This window comes from Microtus pennsylvanicus, chromosome 5, assembly GCF_037038515.1.
Source record: "Microtus pennsylvanicus isolate mMicPen1 chromosome 5, mMicPen1.hap1, whole genome shotgun sequence".
Lineage (NCBI taxonomy): Eukaryota > Metazoa > Chordata > Mammalia > Rodentia > Cricetidae > Microtus > Microtus pennsylvanicus.
Window position 1 is genome coordinate 7,455,845 of NC_134583.1, and position 19,694 is coordinate 7,475,538.

A 19,694-nucleotide genomic window follows, 5' to 3' on the forward strand; every position below is an offset into this window, starting at 1 on the left:
TATTTAAACAAACAGAAGCCACAGTTCTTACAGCTCAGTCATTGAATTGTTTCATCTTGCTGGTATTCCAGTCCCCAAAGGAAGCCACTGGTCCACACCCACTAAACAGAGGATTGATTACACTAGGTTATAGATACTAGAGACCCAGATCACTGAGTTCCATCTTGGAAACCTGCTCGCAACAATGACCTTATACACTCGTCTTCAATAGGTAGGTTTGCCGAGGGAACAAAAAACATTTTAAGGGGTAAGGGACATGGCTTTGAGGATAAAGTGCATGCTGCATAGTCATAAATACCTGAGTTCAAATCTCTAGCCCCCGGTTAAAAGCTGGACCTGGCAGTACACACCTCTAATGCTGGAGAGCATAGGGAAGCAGGCCTCAGAGGCTCCCAGGCAGCTGACCTAGCAGAAATGGTGAGTTCCGGGTTTGGTGAGAGACCTTGTCTCAAAAAAAAAAAAAATATGGTGGAGAAATAATTGAGGAAGACACCTGTTGTTCTCTGACTGCCACACACACACAGATGTGTGTGTGTGCACCACTGTGCACTCATTCATGTTTTAAGATTTCATCTGGATGGCACCGTAGCCTGCATTTGTAATGTAAACACTTGGGAAGTGGAGGCAGGAGGATTAGAAGCTCAAGGTCATCCCCAGTAAGTTTGAGGTGACCCAAAGATCTATAAAACTCTAAGCCTTAAGTGAAAGACCTTGTGTATATCACTTTTCTTTATGAAAGCTTCATTCCAGACTTCTAGTTCATTTTGTTTGAATATTTTTCCTTGTTATTCCTCTTCTGAGAGGGAGAGCTTTTGAAACAGCCTTTTACAGACTTTACCACAATTATCTTGACTTCCTTCTTCCCACCCTTCCAAAATGTTCTAGAACGGGAAACAGTGACGTGTCGTATGATACAAAAGTATCAACCAGTACATGCCATCCCTGTCATCCTGGTAGCTAGTCTGGGTTATGATGACCTGGACTGGGCCATGAAAAAAAAATCCCCGCCTTTACTTGTTTACCGGCTTTGGGTTAGGTTTATTCGGCCTGGCGGGAGTCAGGTAGGCCTGTGATGTCAAGGGAAATACCACTTGAGTCATGTCTTCTAAATCCTCAGGGCTCGTGGGCTTCCTGGAGTACATGGGTTTCCTCATAAGTCACAAAACTAAGTTTTACTGTTTTTCTGTTTACTCCGAGATTGTTGGGAGAAATACAGATTAATGTAGGAATTCCTCTATCCTCTTCCCATGCAATTTGAGGTAGCTTTTGAAAGTTAAACACATCTCAGCCCTATTCGTAAAAATGTGAATTGTCATTCCAAATGTCTGTGGGTCGTAGTTCAGTCTGCTATAGCTAAGTGCACTAAACCCGATGACTTTTGGACAACAGAGATTTAATTCTATATTTCCAAGATTAGGGTGATAACATGCCTTCATTCTCATGTGGGCCTTCTTGGGGGCAACAGAGCTCTCTGGCGTCCCTATTGTAAGGGAGCCAGTCCCACTTATGAAGGGGATCCCTTGTGACATGGCTACTTCCCAAAGACCTCATATCCAAACACTACCAGGGTTAAGATTTTTAGTATGTAAATATCAATGGATATTATTTACTGTGGCTATTAGGTTATGCGTCCCACCTTTGGGCTTGGTCTACCTTAGAAGCCTTCCAAATGAACCGCAAGCTGTCTTTTCTCCCTTTTCCTACTGTCTGCAAGTTATGGAGCTGGGAGGGATTGAACATCTTATGATCAAGCTGGGGGAAGCATCTTGATAAGGACTTTCATCAACAGTCCCTGTGTAAGGATTAACATAGGCAGAGGAGTTACAATTTACCACCCATTCTGCCTTTGCGGTCCACTTCACTCTTGAGCCATTGCAAGCCAATGGCTCCTTTTGATAAGGCTGAGTTTAAGAACCTAGGTCTCAGGGTGTCATTTCATCTCTTCTGTGATTGCTTAGAAAGCCACTCCAACTGGCTGTGGCAGCTCACACCATTGATCCCAGTCCTTAGGCAAAGGCAGGTGAATCCATGTGTTTACAGCTAGCGTGGTCTACATTGTGCCAGCCCTGTTGACACAGCAAGTTCCAGACCAGCCTGTGCTACCTAATGAGACCTCGGTAACAAAAGAAAGCCAGCTCCTTTCTCTAGGTGCCCTCCAAACTAGAACCTTGTCCCTTCCATGTCTATGTCCTGTAAGCTGTGTCCAGAGAGCAAGGCTTCCTAAACCTTTCTTGTCCCAGCATGACCTGACTCTCCCCGGTTTGCCTCTGTCAGACTGCAGGACAGGTTGTCCTCAGCATTTCCCAAGATTACTCTGCCAGATGAGAAAAGCATGCACTTTATTCAGACAGCAAGCTGAGTCGTGTGGATTGCATTCCCTGAAGAAACTAGAAGCCAAGTGTAGAAACCTTTCAAAGCTGAAATAAATCAGGGCTCCTTGGCCACGCTGCCCTGCTCTGTCAGTGTTTGTCATTTTCTAGAAGCTGCTCTGGAATAGGGTATACCAGAAGGAATCAACTAGAGACCAGCTCATTGTATAGTCACTTAGAATCTGAGAAATCTGTAGCGTCTGGCACTAGCTATCTGATTTAAAATATAAATGTTTGCAAACACTTGTATCTTGCTCAGTTCTGGAAAGAGCTGCATTTTGAGATGTGCTTAAGTGGCTTTGAGACACTTGGTTTTTTCTAATGTGAGTCTGACAGTCTCGTTTGTCTTCCTGGCACTCTGAAGTCTTCACTTTTGCTTATATTGGGTCTTTGAGGTTTTTATTGACTAAAATTGGAACAAAAATGGCTTGAGTCATCCTAATTTTTGTGGAAACCTATGACATCTTTCCAGATACTTTTTTCTTAAAGAATGAAGTGTCATTTAAAGAGAAGAGGAGGCCAGGTATAGGGGCACCTACCTTTAATCTTAGCACATGGGAAGCAGAGGTGGGCAGGCAGATCACTGGTGAGTTCTAGGCCAGCCTGGGCTACATTTTGAGACTCTGGAGAGAAAAAGAGCAGTGGTTAGGGAAGAAGAGGAGAGGAGCGGGAAGGGGATGGACCGTGACCTAGCGCTTGCCTGCATCTCCTTGCTAGGTGCTGGATGCTCTCTAGGGCAACCTCTCACCTCCTCCAGAACAGTCAATGGGTACCCTAATGCAGGCGCCCTTATAACCTGGTATTGGTGGATGTAGACTTTTAAATGGAAAAGAAGCCAATGCATGTGGTTTCCTGGACTCTTGCTTGAACCCCAAACAAAGCAAGTCCTCGCCGCAGGGTTTGGCTGAGTCTGGTTTCCGCGGCGGCTGTTTTTTGTGGCTCGCTCCAAGTAGACACTTTCCTTGGCAAAGTTGCTGTGGCCTCTGGAGACTTTTGAGGACTTTTCTCTTCTCCTGCAGCCTTTATTGTTTTGTAGAAGAGTGGTGGCACCCTGACTTGTAACTAACAAGTAGTGTGGGAAAAACAAACAAAACTACTCAAAGAATAAAGGGGAAAACCCCAAACAGCTCCCCTAGACAATGAAAAACCTCACACCCACCTCAATTTTGTGAGGCAACAGTTTCCATGCCAGTCAGTGTAGAAACTGTGAGGCACTTTTTCTCTTTGATTTTTTTTTTTTGGTCCTATTTTTAACATTCTTTGGCAAGTCTACCCATCGTGGTTACATAAGAAAATCAAAGTGAAGATGGTTCGCCTTTTAAAAGCATGCCGGGACTCAGGATGAGCTTGCATTGCTGGTGCTGCCATGGGAGTGTGAATTCCTGGTCTCCAATAATAAACACAAGTGTTCAGTAAACACAAACTCTCCGGCAGCTTCCCCCGGGTTGCCCAGGCAGCCTCCTAGCCTGTGCTCCTGCCCCGGGGGACCACTGGTTGGCTCCCTGACTATGGTTGGCTGAAGGGCGGTGTCAGCCAGCTGGGTGGAAGAGGAAAAGTGATGTTCCTCTTCCCAGTTGGGGAATAAGGTGGCTCGCCCTGTTCTATAATTACTGAGGGTGTTGCTTGCCTACAGTGTTTCAGACCAGCTGCTGGCCTTCACTTACCATCTTGGCTGAGCAACACTGACATCCAAGAGGTACACTCGCCCCAGAGTCTTACCTGAGAGAGGGGAAAGAGAAACCTATGCCACCTGCCTTTGAGGAACCCTCTATCTAGAAAGACACTTCTCTTTTAGGAAGTTAACTTTTACATCAATGACAGGGATTAAACCAGTTACATTCTGACAGTGTGCCAGGTGGGTGCGAAGGCTTTGCTGGGATGATGTTAACCCTCAGAACACACCAGGGCAGGTAACTTCATTAGCTCTGTTTTGAAGAGGAACAAGGCAAAGATTAATGATGCGATGTAAGAAGCTTGAGCCAGCAGCTGTGGGAACCAAATCCCAGCATGCTGCTGTCAGGCGTACAATACGGCATCCAGCCTGTAGGAAATCAAGGACCAGCAGATGCAGAGGACAAGAAAGGGCTGAGCTGTCCCCGCCGTGGGTGATGTAGGTGATGTACCAGCAGCGGGGAGAACAGACTTAGTTCTCAGTGTGGTTCAGGTTAGCCCTCCCACGCTCCACGACCTTTGGCTGTCATTCTTTCTCTTGGAACTTCCGATCCTCCTATGGCACTTTTATCCTGCCCGTTCTCCTGGATGTCTGAGTGTTCGGCCAGGCCTGCTGTATCAGTCCCCTGACTTACGAAAACGTTCCCATCTGTACATTCAGAGAGGGGCGGGAGGACCTAAGGCGGCTGCATTTTAAACACGCACCTCATGTGATCTCCGCATTTCGGAGGCTGTAGAGACAGAGACCCAAGGAAATTTACTTGATTGTTAGTAGAAAGTTGCTTCAGGGTGAACAAGGATTACAGATTTTCAATTCAGCAGCTCCCACTGTCTATCAAAGTCCTCAGAGGTCGAGAAGAGAAAAGCGAAAGAGGAAAAAGCAAAGTAGAGTCAGGGCTTGGGGAAAAGTACAATTCAGGAACAGAGTCAAAGCACAAACATTTACAGAGGAGCAAGGGTTAAAAATTAGCAATGAAAGGGGGACCAGGAAGGGTCCAGAGAGAATTGCTGTCCTCTCAAGAGGCAGGGTGTGGCTGAAAGCGCTTTGATGGGTGGGGATTGATGGATTGGTGGAGGGCAGGTGAGCTCCCATTAGATGTGGACCACACTTTGAGGAGCTGGGAGTGAGAGAAGAGAATGGTTTCAACTGTTTGGTGGAGAGGAAAAGCACACAGGCTGTCCTCAGGGCTGAGCAGCCAGGAACCGCTTCCTCACAGCATCGTGAAGACTGGTTGTTCCGTAGGAGGCAGAAACCCCGCAGGCCTTGGAGGCTGGGCGAGGGCAGAGGAAAACTGTGGACTTCACGGGTTATCTGAATGACAGAGGCAAACTTTCAGGTTCTTGGAGGTGTGTGAGTAAGAGCTGGGAGAGGCTGGACTCTGCTGCCGTGATTGAGCGGAGAATTTCGATACGTTTTTATTGCCCAGATGTCCTCTGTATGACTTCATTTGAAGTGGGGGGAGCTATGTTGCTTTAAATGGCTTAAAAACCATCAGAGTTTTTGTTTGTGTGTGTTTGTTTGTTTTTAATCAGCCAGCCAATCGGCGCTTACCTTCTTACCTAAGGAGAAGCCACTCTGGGCAGTTTGAGGGGTGGCGCACACCTTTAAAACCTTTAACAGCGCTTGGGAGGCAGGTGTCTCTCGGTGAGTTCAAGGCCAGCCTGGTCTACAGTGAGTTCCTGGACAGTGAGGTCTGTTACACAGAGAAACCGCGTCTCTAGAAACAAACAAACAAACAAACAAAAGATGACGAAGAAGAAGTTGGATTGAATTAAACAAGTTTTCAAGAGACCTTCCTGTTGTGAAATCTTATCACTAACAATTCCCTGTCACGCCTGTGGGAGTGGGCGGGAGGATCTTAGCTCCAGGGATACATCTATCAGGATGCTGTTTAGAGGCACAGGGGAGGCATGGGAGGAAAGGCAGATACAGCAGGAAGAACCAGCGGAGAGAAACCAATCATACAGTGGGCTTTGCAGTAACAGAAGTAGCAGGAGGAAAGGGGGCAGGCTCCTTGTAGAAACAGCACCACAGAAAGTCTATACAAAGATCTACCCTAAGGGTTTGCTGGTAGTGGTGTTTTGGGGGTGCGTGTGTGATGCATGGGGTTGTGGTGCACTTGGGCAGAAAGGCCCGAGGAGAGCTATCTCTGTCCCGCTCCACCGCTCTTGCTGTGTTTCCTCTAGACAGGGTCTCTTTCTGAACCTGGAGTAGCTAGCTCCCTTTGCTTGGTGTTTTCTTTACGCTAAGCTAGTTGGCCACTGACCCCGAGTGATGAACTCTCTTGGCTCTACTTCCCAGAGATGAGGTTGCTGGTGTGTGTGGCCATATCTGGCTTTTACATGGGTTTGGGAGATCCAAACTAAGGTCCTGGAGCTTGTACGTGTTCTTGCCCACGGAGCCATTTCCCAGTCCTTGTCCTGTATTTTTCAAGTCTTGAGCCATGCATTTGCCCGGAGGGGTTGACTTCTTACCCAATGTTGCAACGTGAAAATATGCAGCTGTTTGCACTGACTTGAAAAACAGCGTGTCTTTGCGGGAGGCGTCTGTTTTCTGAAAGGGTTTCTTTTGTAGACTGTGAATCAGGAGTAAGAGAGCAGGTGGTTCTGTTGGCAGGAGAAAGAACTGTTTATCTGCCTGGTATTTGATCAGCAATTATTTAGATAAATAGTTGAACCGCAAAAGGCTCCTGAGTTCTGTTTGTGCTGTCCCGTGTGAGGCACTTGTGGCGGAGTTATCTAAGGAGTGACTGGCCACAGGAAGTGGAGCGCGTAGTGGTGTGTGAAGTCATGAGTGCGTGGACCAGATGCTGCGGCCAGATACGTGCAGTAGACCAGACGATGCTGCCGGCCGGATACGTGCAGCACGCACCAGCCGTCTCTTTCTCTTCTTCTGCCTCCTCCCTCCCACTTCACCACTGACTGGAGCTGAGAGAGTTTGAAGAAAACTGAGGCAGAGCAGAGGCGTGGCCTTACCTGGACGGCTGGAAGGTTTCCCCAGTCCCTTCCAGTACCAGGTTGTTGAGTGGAAGTCCCGGATTAGATGGGCCTGTGAGACCTGGAGTTGACCGACAGATGAGAGGTACTCTGGGTATTCCCACCCAGTGTGCTGGCAGCTGGGCAGCAGCTGGGATAAACGCACGCTGTGACCAGGTCTTCTCCCAACAAAGAAAACTGGTGGGAAAAGTGTGCTTCCTATTGGGTGGCGACCGAGCTTCCACAGGCGAGTAAGTTACAAGGCCAAGTCCTCCCTGAGTTTTGGCCCAAGTCTCTGCCAAGAACCAGGTAAGTTTGTGTGGCCAAGCCAGTCTGTAGAGATTCACACAGAGTCTCTGGGACCCCCAATAGACAAGGAATACCGTTTCTTTCCACCTGACTTTGAGGACGTTGGTAAGAAAAGCAGATGGTAAACTAATTTAAACTACAGAATAGCAAAAATAGACCTTCCCAGTCTTGCAAAAACTAATCACCACCAACAACAACAATTAAAAAAACCCAAAATATCCATTTTTATTTATTATTTATTACTTATTTTATTTCTGGGCTATCTATGTAGACCAGGTTGCTGCTGAACTCTCAATCATCCTGGCTCAGTCACTGCAGCTCGTGGATTACAGGTGTGCACCAACACACTTGACCTCAACTTTATATCTTGCGGAAGTGCCACAGTTAGTATCAGTTTCCAACTTGCCACACCTGTGAAGGAGCCGCCCCTGAAGAATTGCCTCTATCAGATTGGTCTCTGGAGCATTTTCTTAATTGCTAGTTACTCTAGGTGGGGCCAACCCTGCGATTGTGGTCCTGGGTTGTATAAGGAAGGTAGCTGTGTAAGCTAGAAGAAGCAGACCAATGGACAGCGTTCCTCAGCTGCCTGCTTCTGTTCTGCCTCCAAGTTCCTCCCTAGGTTCCTCCAATGATGGACTGTAACCCAGTGAGGCGAATGAACTGTTCCGTGGTCCTGCTGGCCCTGCTTATCACAGCAACAGAAACCGAAACTAGAACAAATCAAGGGGAAAATACAGCCCTAGATCTGTAGTCTGGGAACCCAAATCCCAAATGCACCTATATTTCTCCTTGCAGTGGCAGACACAGTGGCCTCTTCGATGCAGGCATCAGGGAACTGGGCGGCAGGAAATAGCATACTTCCTGAAGGTAGACATTTCCCGAGGGGAAGAAAAGTAAGGCTGAGTCACTGAGCATGCCCAGTTTGTTATTCTCATAGTCAGCAACTAAACACCTTCTTCCCCCGAGGTAACGCTAGGGCAGAGGTGGTCTGGCAGCAGACTTTAGGGGAAAGTTCATCTTCATAAACACCTCAGGTGAGCAAAGGATGCTGACCCCCGGCACTGTCTGAGACTTTGCGCATTGGAGGCTGAGATTCTGAAGTCTTACAGGGTATGAGTGGGAGAAGAGACTAGATGATGGCTGGCGCTCCCACGCGTCAGGAAGCCTGAGACCCGGGAACGTGAGAAATCTGGGTCAATGCATTTCTACATGGTGCCTGCCTGTCTTTACTCACCTTACCTGCTTTGTCCCCCAAACACACTGTGATACCTCTAGTGGTACCCCAGGAAGAGTAACGAAGCATGGACGCAAGCCCGCATCTTTGCATGGCTCCAAAATTAGGGTGGTGACCCCACCCCCAGCCTTTTGTGGTTGTCACGGGGTTGCCAGTTACTGCTGGGCTCCGTTTTCTTCCTTGTTTTACTTGTTATGGTCATGTTCAGGAGGCTAGAGTGGATGGCCCATGAATTATTTGTCTCCCTTTTCACTCAGGCTTCTCTGCTTCCTACCTGTTTGCATCAGAGAGCACAGTGCCGGCCGCTGTCCGTTCGCTCCTGTTTCTAAGGCTGTGTGGCCCTCTTCCTCCAGCACCGCCTCTCTTCTGATAACAGGGAAACTCTGTAGACAGTGCTGGGAGTTGTTCCTACCAGAACAGGAGGTTGCAGCTGGGTTGGGCTTAATGGTTATGTGCAGCTTGTCACTGTGCAAAAAGGCTAAGATCTCAGAAGTGTGTTTGAAGGATTAGTGGAAGGGCAGAAGTATAATTTGCCCTGCTATACCCAAATCCATGACATAAACCATGCACACTAGATTTTCTTACAGACAAAACATACCTAAAAGCCCTCATAATGAAGACTTTTTAAATATATGTATATATTTATATTATATATTTAATATATGTGCATATCTGTATGCTTGTGTGAATTCATGTGCACCACAGATATCTGAGCAGGCCAGAAGGGGTTACATTCCCCTGAAGCTGGAGTTATAGGTAGTCTTGAACCACCTGCTGTTTTGAGTGTTAGGTGCTGAACCTAGGCCCTCTGCAAGAGTAGTAAATGCTCTTAACTAAACCACATTTCCAGTCCCACTAATGTATCTTAAATGTAGGAGAATATTGAGGTTATCTTGCTCAGATTAATATTCTTTCTCTTGGCCTGATAATTAAAAGCCCACCCAAATCAAACAAGAAGGTAGCATTTGATTTCTTCTTTGGAGCCCTTCCAGGTCCCCATTGCCTTTCTGCATTTCACAGAGTACACCTGCATTGCACCGAAGCACCTTCTGCACCGCGTATCCCTCCCAGGTGCTGGGTCTGAAGGTGCAGCTCCCTCAGCGCCAGTCACTGTGCCTGCCACAGCTGTTTCCGTGTGTTTGAGCTCCGGAATTCTCACAGTACCTTGAAAGATATCACCATTATCTTTTAACAAAGGCAGAGCGGAAGCAGGTAAAAGGCGCCTTGTTCAAAGCCGTATCCAGCTGACTCAGGATCAGCTGACTCGAGATTGCAGTTCTTTTTTTCTGTGCATCACAGGACAGCAGGTAGGGCTCACCTGCTTCTCCCCTCTCCTTCCCTGACACCAGCCAGCAGGAATGAGCTTCATCTGCTCTTTGTTTTTGAACCATCCTGCTTGCTTGTGGCTCAAAGTCCTGTGGTTTCTTCTTGTTGTTGTTGATTGTCATTTAAGGCAGTGCCTCAGTAGGCAGCCCTGGCTATCCTGGGGCTCTCTGTATAGAACAGGGGGTGGTGAACTTCCTGAGATCAGTTTGTCTCTGTCTCCCAAGGGCTGGAATTAAAAGTGTGTCACTGCACCCGGCTTGCATATTATGTCTTCCCATTTTTTTTAATAGTGTAAAATAGAACTAATAACAAGGCCTGTGCATTGGATTGTGACAGTTAAAATAACCAGTAAGTCGTCAATCAATGCTGGCTGAGCCTGCTGCTCACTGTGATGTGATTCGGTAGAATTGGATTTTCAGTATCCTAAGATAGACCCCTGGGTCTGTTTGATTCCCTAAGGGCCTGACTTTGCATGAAAATATGCATCATGATGTGAATCAAATGATATAGTAACACTTTTTAAAAGTACCTGCTTTGTGCAGAATCCACTCCCGGGACCATCTCATCTTTGATCCAGTGAGACATCCTTGCCCTCGACAGTGTGCCAGACTGTGACTCCTAACTGTGCTGGAGTGGTCTCAGGTGGACCGCAGGTTGGACACACCTGAGCACACCTTCCGCGAGTCTCCCACCAACCTGCAATGGCCCCGACTGCCTTGAAACTTTGCCTGCGAATGCAAAGTTGAACTGTCAAGGTTTTAGCTGAGAGTTTAACTCAGTTTTAACTCTCCCTGGCCCCTCCAAGCTGAGCACTGTGCTCTTTTGAAAATGAGAGCTGCATTTTCCAATTTCCAGTCTTTCCGCCTGCTTTGGCTTCCCTGCCCCCTTCAAAGATCTCTTGCAGTGGTTCCAGATGTCACACATCAGCTCCCCTCAAACCAGGAATAAAACTTTTCCAGCCTCTGAGACTCAAATTCACTTAGCATGGCTGAGGGTAAATATGTCTGTTGACAGTCACAGGAACTGACTTTCTTAAGTCTGAACATTTTTGCTCTAAAGCTATACTTCTCCAAGAAACAGCTGTCATTCCTTGTTTCAAAAACAGAGAGGGAAATGATAGTTGACAGCAAGCTTCATCTCATCTGTTGAGGTTCTGAGTTGTCACGCTACCGGCTAAATACCTATAATTCAAAATGTAAAAATGCTTACATATTTTTGCCTACCTTCATTTTTTTGGTTCCGCAGTTAAGAGTTAAGGTTGCTCTTCCAGAGGTCCTGAGTTCAACTCCCAGCACCCACAGGTCAACTCACAGTTGTCTATAACCAAGTCCCGTGGGATCTGATGCCCTCTTGTGGTGTGCAGACATGCATACAGACAAAACAACAACAAACCACCAGCAGACATTAAATAAATAATCTGTGCTGGGCACAGTGGTGCACTCCTTTAATCTTAGCACTTGGGAGGTAGAGGCAGGTGGAGCTCTGAGTTTGAGGCCAGTGAGAGCTACATAGTGAGACCCTGTCTCAAAATCTCTCTCTCTCTCTCCCCCTCCCTCTTCCTCTCCCTTCCTCTCTCCTTCCCTCTCTCTCTCTCTGTGTAATAAAATCATCAGAATATCTTTTATAAAATCCAACTGAGCTTTTGCAGTAATCAGGCTTATGTAAGGTTAGACCCATCATCCTCATTTCTGGCAATCCCAGCTACCCCACCCTGGCATCCACAAGGTCTTTATTTAAGAACTCATGTAGATAAAATTCTGTCCTCTGTGGACTGTGATGTGCAGTGTGTTGAACCTCTTCTCCTTGTATCTCATTCCTTCTCTGGAATCCCCTTTTGGACAGTGCTGCTGCTTCTGAGTCTGGGGAATGATGAATCATTTACAGCACTGTGGGTTGTTTCTAAGCCACCTGCCCTGCACTGACCCACTCCTGTGGTTGTTGCTGTTACGGCGTTGATGCTTTGACATTGGTGGCACGTGATGCATTCGTTTTTGAGATACTCAAACTTTTAATGTTAGAATATCTGTACTGTTGGCCAAGTAAATAAACAGAGAAAACGTCAAGGAGTATGAATGGCCATTGAAGAGCTGAGGATGATGGGCAATGAGAGTCATGGGACAGGTTTATACAGGGCTGCACCCGTTCTGACTGATTTCATCTGTGTTTAGAAACACTGGTTTCTGAAGCCATGCATGTCTTTGAAAATTATAGAGAGGCAGCAGTGTTTCTCTCACCTAATCAAAAACAAACAAATTGCGTGGATGAAGCAGCACTGAGTTCGGAAGGTGTGTTGTGGATGGGATGGGGTAGCAAAGCTACTTCTCAGGCAAGGATACATAAAAGTTGGTAGAAAGAAATTAGCCAACACATCCTTTAGAGGAGCCTCTGAACATCAGGCAACGTCCATTTTACTTATAAATACACAGGGCTGTGTGTGGCTGAGGAAATAAGAATTCTTGCTGTGCAGGTGTAAGGACTTTAGTTCAAATCCCCAGAACTCGTGGTAAATGAGAATGGCCTCCATAGACTCATCTGTTTGAATACTTGGTCCCTATTTGGTGGAATTGTTTGGGAAGGGTGAGAAGGTGTGGTCTTGTTGGAATAGGTATCTCACTAAGGGCAGACTTAAAAGTTTCAAAGGATTTCTGCATCCTGTTCCGTCCCTCCCTTATGGATGTGTCTCGAGGTGTGAGCTCTCAGCTACTGCTTCAGCACCACACTTGCCTGCCTGCTGCCATGAACCCTCTGAAACTGTAAGCCCCAATAGCCACTTTCTTTTGCAAGTTGCCTTGGTCATGGTATCTTATCACAGGAATAGTAAAACAACTAAGACACCTGAATCAAAAACGGTCTGATTGTTTGGGATGCTAGAGCCCCGGTGCTGTGAGGAGATGGAAACAGGATGATCTCTGAGGTTGCTGGGTGACAGCTTCATTCCAGGTTCAGTGAAAACTCTCTCAAATAAGATGGAACATGATAAAGCAGGACACTTGACATGCTTCTCGAACCTCCAAGCATACAAGCACACGCGCACACACCATCACCACCACCACCACCACCACCACCACCACCACCACCACCACCACGACTTACAACCCAACTTACTCAGTATTGACAGGAAGAGCAAAGTTCTGTAGACTGGTCCAGCCACAGAGAGGAAGGTATATTGGTAGAGCGATGCCAGACTTGTTCTTTAGCTCCGTAACAGAATTTCAAATAGCAGTGAGGGCAGGAGGAGCCATAGAAAGGTAAGTGGACAGGTGTCCTGCCCTGGGGGAGACTGGCATGTCACTACAGAGCGTCCCTGGTACATTCAGATCCAGTCACTGACTGCGAGCTTTCCCAGGCTGAGGTCGAATGCCCAAAATACTCCAATCAGGAGCTGAATTTGGTTTAACTTCTGTGGTTCTGGTTTAGTACGAAATGTTTTTTTTACTCACTGTTGTTTATTCCTGTGCTCAACAAATCTTCCGTGAAGTCTGTGCCCATCGCCGTCCCAGCTTCTTAGAACCCAACAAGGCAAGAGCCAGATTGTACCTCCTCTGTGTGGGGTGTTTGGGGCATTTTTCTTGTGGCTTGTCTGTAGTCAGTTGTCATGCCCAGAGGCACCCTCCAGCTCAGAGATGACATCGTGGACGTCTCCCCCACCATCTACTTCTGACTGATAGCATCAATCAGCTTCGTTCCTTTCGGTCACTCTCACCCCTCTGCTTCACCGGGATGGCCCCTTAGAGGAGGTCGCTGCTAGAGAAGGTGAATTTCCCAGGAGTCAGTGGGAGAGTTGTTTTATTTCTTCCTTGATCCCTGGCAAGGACTCTGATTTTTCAACTAATGTGGCAGAAGACATCAATAGAAAAAGAAAAATAACGACTTTCTTTCCCATTTCCTTGCCAGCGTTGCTTAGCTACCTTGTCAACATCCCCCCACAGCTCAGCAGAGTTCTCTCTGCATACTTTTATTGGGCATTTGTTTTATTGCTAAAGTTGATCTATTAAGCAGAAAATATGGAGAACACATGGAGTGGCTGTCAGTTTTATGCTTTTTGTTTGGATTTCTGTTTTTTCTATTTTCAGAGACCTTGTGCCCTCTTCATTTTTAAGTCAAGTGACACACTGAAGGGATGGCATCCATGTCCACATTTGTGTCTTAGACTTTGGGGTACGAAAAGCAAAAGTTTAGACTGACCCCAAATTGAACACTGAATTGTGAGGTCTTCATAGTTGGAGGCCGAGTTTTAATTAATTCTGCACCCTTGCTCCCTAGCCCTGTGTCTTCTGAATAAATGGGCCTTAGTAAATGTTTTCAGTTAATGAGCAGTTGGCTTCAAATATTTATTGAAAACTAGCATTACAATGGATGCTATTCATAACTGAATTTTCTTAGTGTTACTTTCCAGGGCTCAAAACTTATGACTTCTTTTTTTTTTATTTCTTTCTTTTTCTGGACATTGGACAAAGACAGCGAATAACCACTATGTCATTATTAGCCTAAGAAACTTCTGGCATACGGCTGCAGTGGCAGTAGCCACTCTCTGTGTGATATCACACAACAGTTTCCCCAGAGGCCTGAAGGTGCTCGGTGGTCTGCTGTCCAGATCACCACCCAGATCAGAATGCCCCCAACCCCCTGCACCCCCATCCCCCATATGCAAAGCCTCCGAGTTGAAAACATTTGGGTCTTCTCACTCTTCCTCAATACATGCACCCTCGAGTGCAGACTCTGTGTATGAACAAACTGTTGGCAAAATCCACAAGAACTAGCTTATGTCTTCATCCCTTTAGTGGTCCAGCCCGCATGTCCTACCTAGGGCTTCAAGCGTTTGATTTCTGAGATGTTGGTAACGTGCAGGTTTAGATCTACTGGTCTGGGGGAAGCCAGAGAGCCTCCTTTTTAAACATACCCCCATCTGTGAAGCTCAGTGTCATCTCTGTGTATAGATCTGATGTCATTTGGGGCTTGTCTGAAGTACAAACCTTGAAGCTTCCACCTGTCTTTCAACATAACCTCAGGTCTCCATGTTAGTGTGTAATAAGCACTATGTCTGGTTTTATAACAGTGCTGGGGCTTGAACCCATGGCTTTGTACTTGTTGGGAAAGTACTCTGCCACTGAGTTACGTCTCCAACCTAATTTTGTTTGAAAAATGCCCTGATGGGACCTAATAGTGTGCATGCTAATTTAAAATTTCAAAAAGATATCTCAGGAGCTCATTCCTGTGTTGATGGCTTAACAAGTCATGTTCAGACGTGGGAAGTGGCAGAAGCCCCTCTGGGTGTGAAGAAGCAGCTCAGAGAGTTCATCCTCCAGTCCTCTTCGACAGGTTCTGTGCCGGCTCTTCTGATGCTGGCCTCAGCTCTGGGGTCACTTTGCTGTGGTTTGGCTCAAGTGGACCTATTATAATCTTTTGTGTCAAGGCCACACGGCAGCCTTCACCTCAACCCACCCTTTATTGGCAGTTTCTGGGGAATGTGTGTATAAAATGGAACAGGGACTGAGCTCTGGGTAGGGAGCTTCATAAACCAAAGGAAAGGCAGGATAAAATACATCACAGCACAGGGTATGGGGCCGTGTGGAAAGTGTCTTTACAAGGGGCCAACAAACTAAATTTGGTGCCAGCTGTGCCTGCTGCTAGCCACAGGATATTGTCTAGCTGGTAATTCAGTCACCTAGGGATCCGTGAAGAATACTTGCTGTGAGTCTGCGCATCTTCCATGACTCTCTAGATCTTGCTAGAGTTTTCAGAGTCAAATGAAATAATGGACAACATTAGGCTTTCAAGTTTTCACCCACTAGATATGCACGGCCAAATAAATTCAAGTTAATTAAAGTAAGATAGATTACAAAGTTCCGTTCCTTAGTCACACTGTCTACATCCAAGTACTCAAGATTACATATGGATGGTGGGTGCCACATTGTATCCCAAGTGCATCTAACATGTACCTTGCCAGAGCAAGTTCTGCTGGACAGCTCCGCTCCAAAGGGCTCCTGGGAGTGGTATTAGGAACATAAAGGATGGCGCATTGTAGAGTGACAGCGGCTGTCATAGTCAGGGCTCCTTGCAAAGGAACCACTAACTTAAAGTCAGCAGAATTTAAAATCGATTTATTCGACCAATCCTGGGAGAACAAATGTATTTCAAAGGTATGAAATGGGACTGTTTCCTAGATTGCCTGGAGCTAATGGAGCCTCTTTCTTCCTGTGTTCTCCCCATAGCAACTTGGGCGTGAGTTCTGTTTGCTTCTCTGTTTCAATAGCCACTGTTGCCACTACTTCCTTCCCTCCTCCTCTCCCTTTCCCTCCTTTTTTCCTCCTCCTCTTCTCCTTCTCCCTCCTTCCCTTCTCTTCCTCCTCCTTCCCTCCTTTCCTTCTCCCTCCTTCTTCCCTCCTCTTCCTCCTCTTTTTCCCCTTCCCTCTCCTATTCTTTTTTTTTTAAATTTATTTATTTATTAAAAATTTCCACCTCCTCCCATTTCCCTCCCCTCCCTCTCCTTCCCCTCTTCTATTCTTTCTCTTCTCCTCTTTGCCCTCTCCTTGTTCCTTTCATTTCTGTCTCTGTCTCTCTCTCTCAGCTCTGCAGTTCAGTTTTCTCAACTGCATTATACATGACCCACAAGGGCTTAAATTGACCGTTTTGATCACTCCTTGCAGGTCTAGCAGATGCAGAGCCCTGGCTCCTTTTAGGCTCCTGGTATGATAGCCACCTGGCCCCACCGTCTCTCTTTGTGAAGTCAGAGACAATCTATGCTTACTCATTAGTCTCCAAAAAGGAGTAGTCACGCAATAGGACGGAATCATTGCCCAACACACTCTTGGCACCTTGGAAAAGCCCTTAGCTTTGGATCAAACAGAGAAGTGCCAGCAAGGATTTGACAGGAACCACACAGAACAAAAGGGTAGCACCCTTTCTTCTTTAGTTGTTTGCATAGCTCGCAGTACCAGTGCACCCCGCAGGGCAATAGTTTAACCTCCACATTCATATACAAGACCCATAGGAACTAAGCACAGCCAGGAATGCAAGGTGGAAATTTCCCTAAGCCTTTCTTAGTTCCTACACACGAACTGAGCACTCATAAGTTCCCTTTTCTTTTCCACCTTTAGGAAGGAACATGAGGTTCCCTTGGAGATCATTCAAGAGGAAGATGGAAGGAGCCATTTAAAATCGAATTAAACTGCAGGCTGCAAGACTGGGGCCTGAGGGCTGGCAGTGGAAAACTCTGTTGGGCTGTGATCTCTCACTGAAAAGTCCCACGTGCCTTTTTGCTTCCTGCAAAAGGAAGGGAGACAAGGAGGAGACCATGTCTATAGCCTTGAAGCAAGTGTTCAACAAGGACAAGACCTTCCGGCCCAAGAGGAAATTTGAACCTGGCACGCAGAGGTTCGAGCTGCATAAACGAGCTCAGGCATCCCTCAACTCGGGTGTGGACCTGAGAGCAGCTGTGCAGTTACCCAGCGGGGAGGACCAGAATGACTGGGTGGCGGTGCACGTGGTGGACTTCTTCAATCGCATCAACCTCATCTACGGCACCATCTGTGAGTTCTGCACTGAGCGGACCTGCCCCGTGATGTCAGGGGGTCCCAAGTACGAGTATCGGTGGCAAGACGACCTCAAGTATAAGAAGCCAACTGCACTACCAGCTCCCCAGTACATGAACCTGCTTATGGATTGGATTGAAGTCCAGATCAACAATGAGGACATATTTCCGACATGTGTTGGTGAGTGCCTCGAAATTTTAACGTGTGTTTTTTGGTATTTTGTCCCATTTTGTCCAGAGGTGATAAAATTTTCACAGTATGAGTCTTACACTGTCTTTGAATACTAGATCGCAGCCACGTTTCCCTAAATTCCATCAGCTATATATCTGATACGCATGAATCTGATTAAAATGGGTGGAGCTCATTTACGGTCTGTCTATTTGTGATCTTGTGGAGTTCAGTGGTATACATTCTTCATGCTTGGGAGTGTTAGGAAATGTTAGATAGGATCTTCTTGGCTTTCTTAGGGCTAGATTCCAATTCTACTCAGCCTGGTAAGATTTTTGGTTTTTGGCTAATTGACGTGCAAGGTTGCATTGATTGGGGTGTGACTACTGTTGGTATTAACTTTTCAAGACTAAAAATCACATTATGGGAATGTACAAATTAGTTGGGCAACAAGCCCACAGGGGTTCATATCCTGGGGAAATAAAGATCCTGGCATTTTCGTCTCTTCTAATCACGGTTACTGCATTTCCGGGCTATACTGTTAACTCTCTTAACTGCCAGGCAGACTGGAACGTTTGCAGATATTTCGGCTTGTTTTGTGCTATCGACCATACAGCATAAGGGTTTGGACTCAGCCTTTCCTTCCTCTTTGTGTTGCTAGCTATTGGATTCCTGTGTATGGACAGGCTGGGTCTGGAATTCGTTGCTTCACATCCAAGGCTCAGTAGGAATGAGAACTCCTGTTTCTTTTGCCATGTCTCCAGTTCTTAGCACAGAGCCAGGAGCCTGCATGGGCACTCATGAATGACTCTTGTCCTATCGGGAGAGGACAAAAAACATGTGTATAGTACGTGATGTATGCACATGAAAACACATGGTGAAGTCTGTTGAAATCTTTGCAGATGGAAAGGTGTCCCCAAGTTGAGAAGGGATGTATGGAAATAATTAGGTTTATACTGGAAAAAAAAAGACATAAATTGATTGGTCCAGTATGGGTGCGTCTTGTTTTTTTCTTTTTTGGTATGGTGCATCTTGAAGTATTCAGCACATAAACCAGTTTGTCAGGGTCCTGGCTTCGCCTTAACTTGTCTAGTCTCTTCATGCTTTCCTCTCCTGCCCCTTGTTGCCAGAAAGGAGGTGAGGTGTTCAGTATTGCCTAGGAGTTTCCCAGAAACCCTCCTGAGTAGGTATTCCACATCTCTGAAGGGTGGGAAATCCTTCATTCTTATCTTCATGCACTTTAATTTTACTATGAGAGGCTGCTTGTGCTAGGAGGAACTGTTAATGTCATGTGCAGAGTGTCTAATATAGCAAGAATGATTCGGTATCATCCTTCTGATGTTGGCTTCAGGGTACTCTGAACTCTGGGCACTGCCGCCATTGCCACTTTGAGCTGCAGAGCAAATATCTCAGTACAGCACCCTTGGATTGCTTAAGAGGGAGGCAGCTTCTGGATATCTGTTTGGGGAATGGAGAGCATCACAGGTGATTTTAGACTGTGTTCTCGGGAGTACCAGATGTCTCCGTGTTCCCATAGAAAATAATAGCACTTTCTTTTCTAGGTGTTTCCTTCATCATTTTGCATACAGACTAAACTCTCTGTCTCTTTGCTCCACAGCATTGATGTTCTGAGGAATCTTAGCAGGATTCCTTCTGAGAAAAAAATAAGTTCAGGAAATTCGGAGGAAGCTGAGGATTTGTCTTTCAGCACAGGGTTCTTAGTATGTCAATGTGCATTTTAGGAATTTCCAAGAAGAGTACTTTAAAGTGTGTTATTTTAAACACTTTGTCTGTGTGTGTGTAAAGGCAAATGCCAGGTGTGTGTGTGTAGGTCAGAGTACAACTTGCAAGAACTGGTTCTCTCCTTCGGCCTAGTGCATCCCAGGAGAGAACCAGGTTACCAGGCTTGTGGGAAAGCACCTTTACCTGCTGGCCCCGATAAAAGAGTTTTCGGTGTGTGTGTTTCCATGCTTGATGTGGTGCTTTTTTCTTCCTTTTATTTTTTTTTTATATTTTTATTTATTTGTTATGTATACAATATTCTTTCTGCGTGTATGCCTGCAGGCCAGAAGAGGGCATCAGATCTCATTACAGATGGTTGTGAGCCAC

At 46.3% G+C, this 19,694-nt stretch overlaps 1 protein-coding gene across 1 annotated transcript in view; it reads left to right on the forward strand.

Moving 5' to 3' along the window:
* The window catches only part of Mob3b (MOB kinase activator 3B), a 181,204-nt gene that overhangs the window by 50,695 nt on the left and 110,815 nt on the right, over positions 1-19,694 (forward strand). Inside the window, exon 2 of the mRNA XM_075971217.1 lies at positions 16,983-17,597. Coding sequence (XP_075827332.1) covers positions 17,180-17,597 — 418 coding nt within the window. The 5' untranslated portion in view covers positions 16,983-17,179. The remainder of the gene's footprint in view (positions 1-16,982; positions 17,598-19,694) is intronic.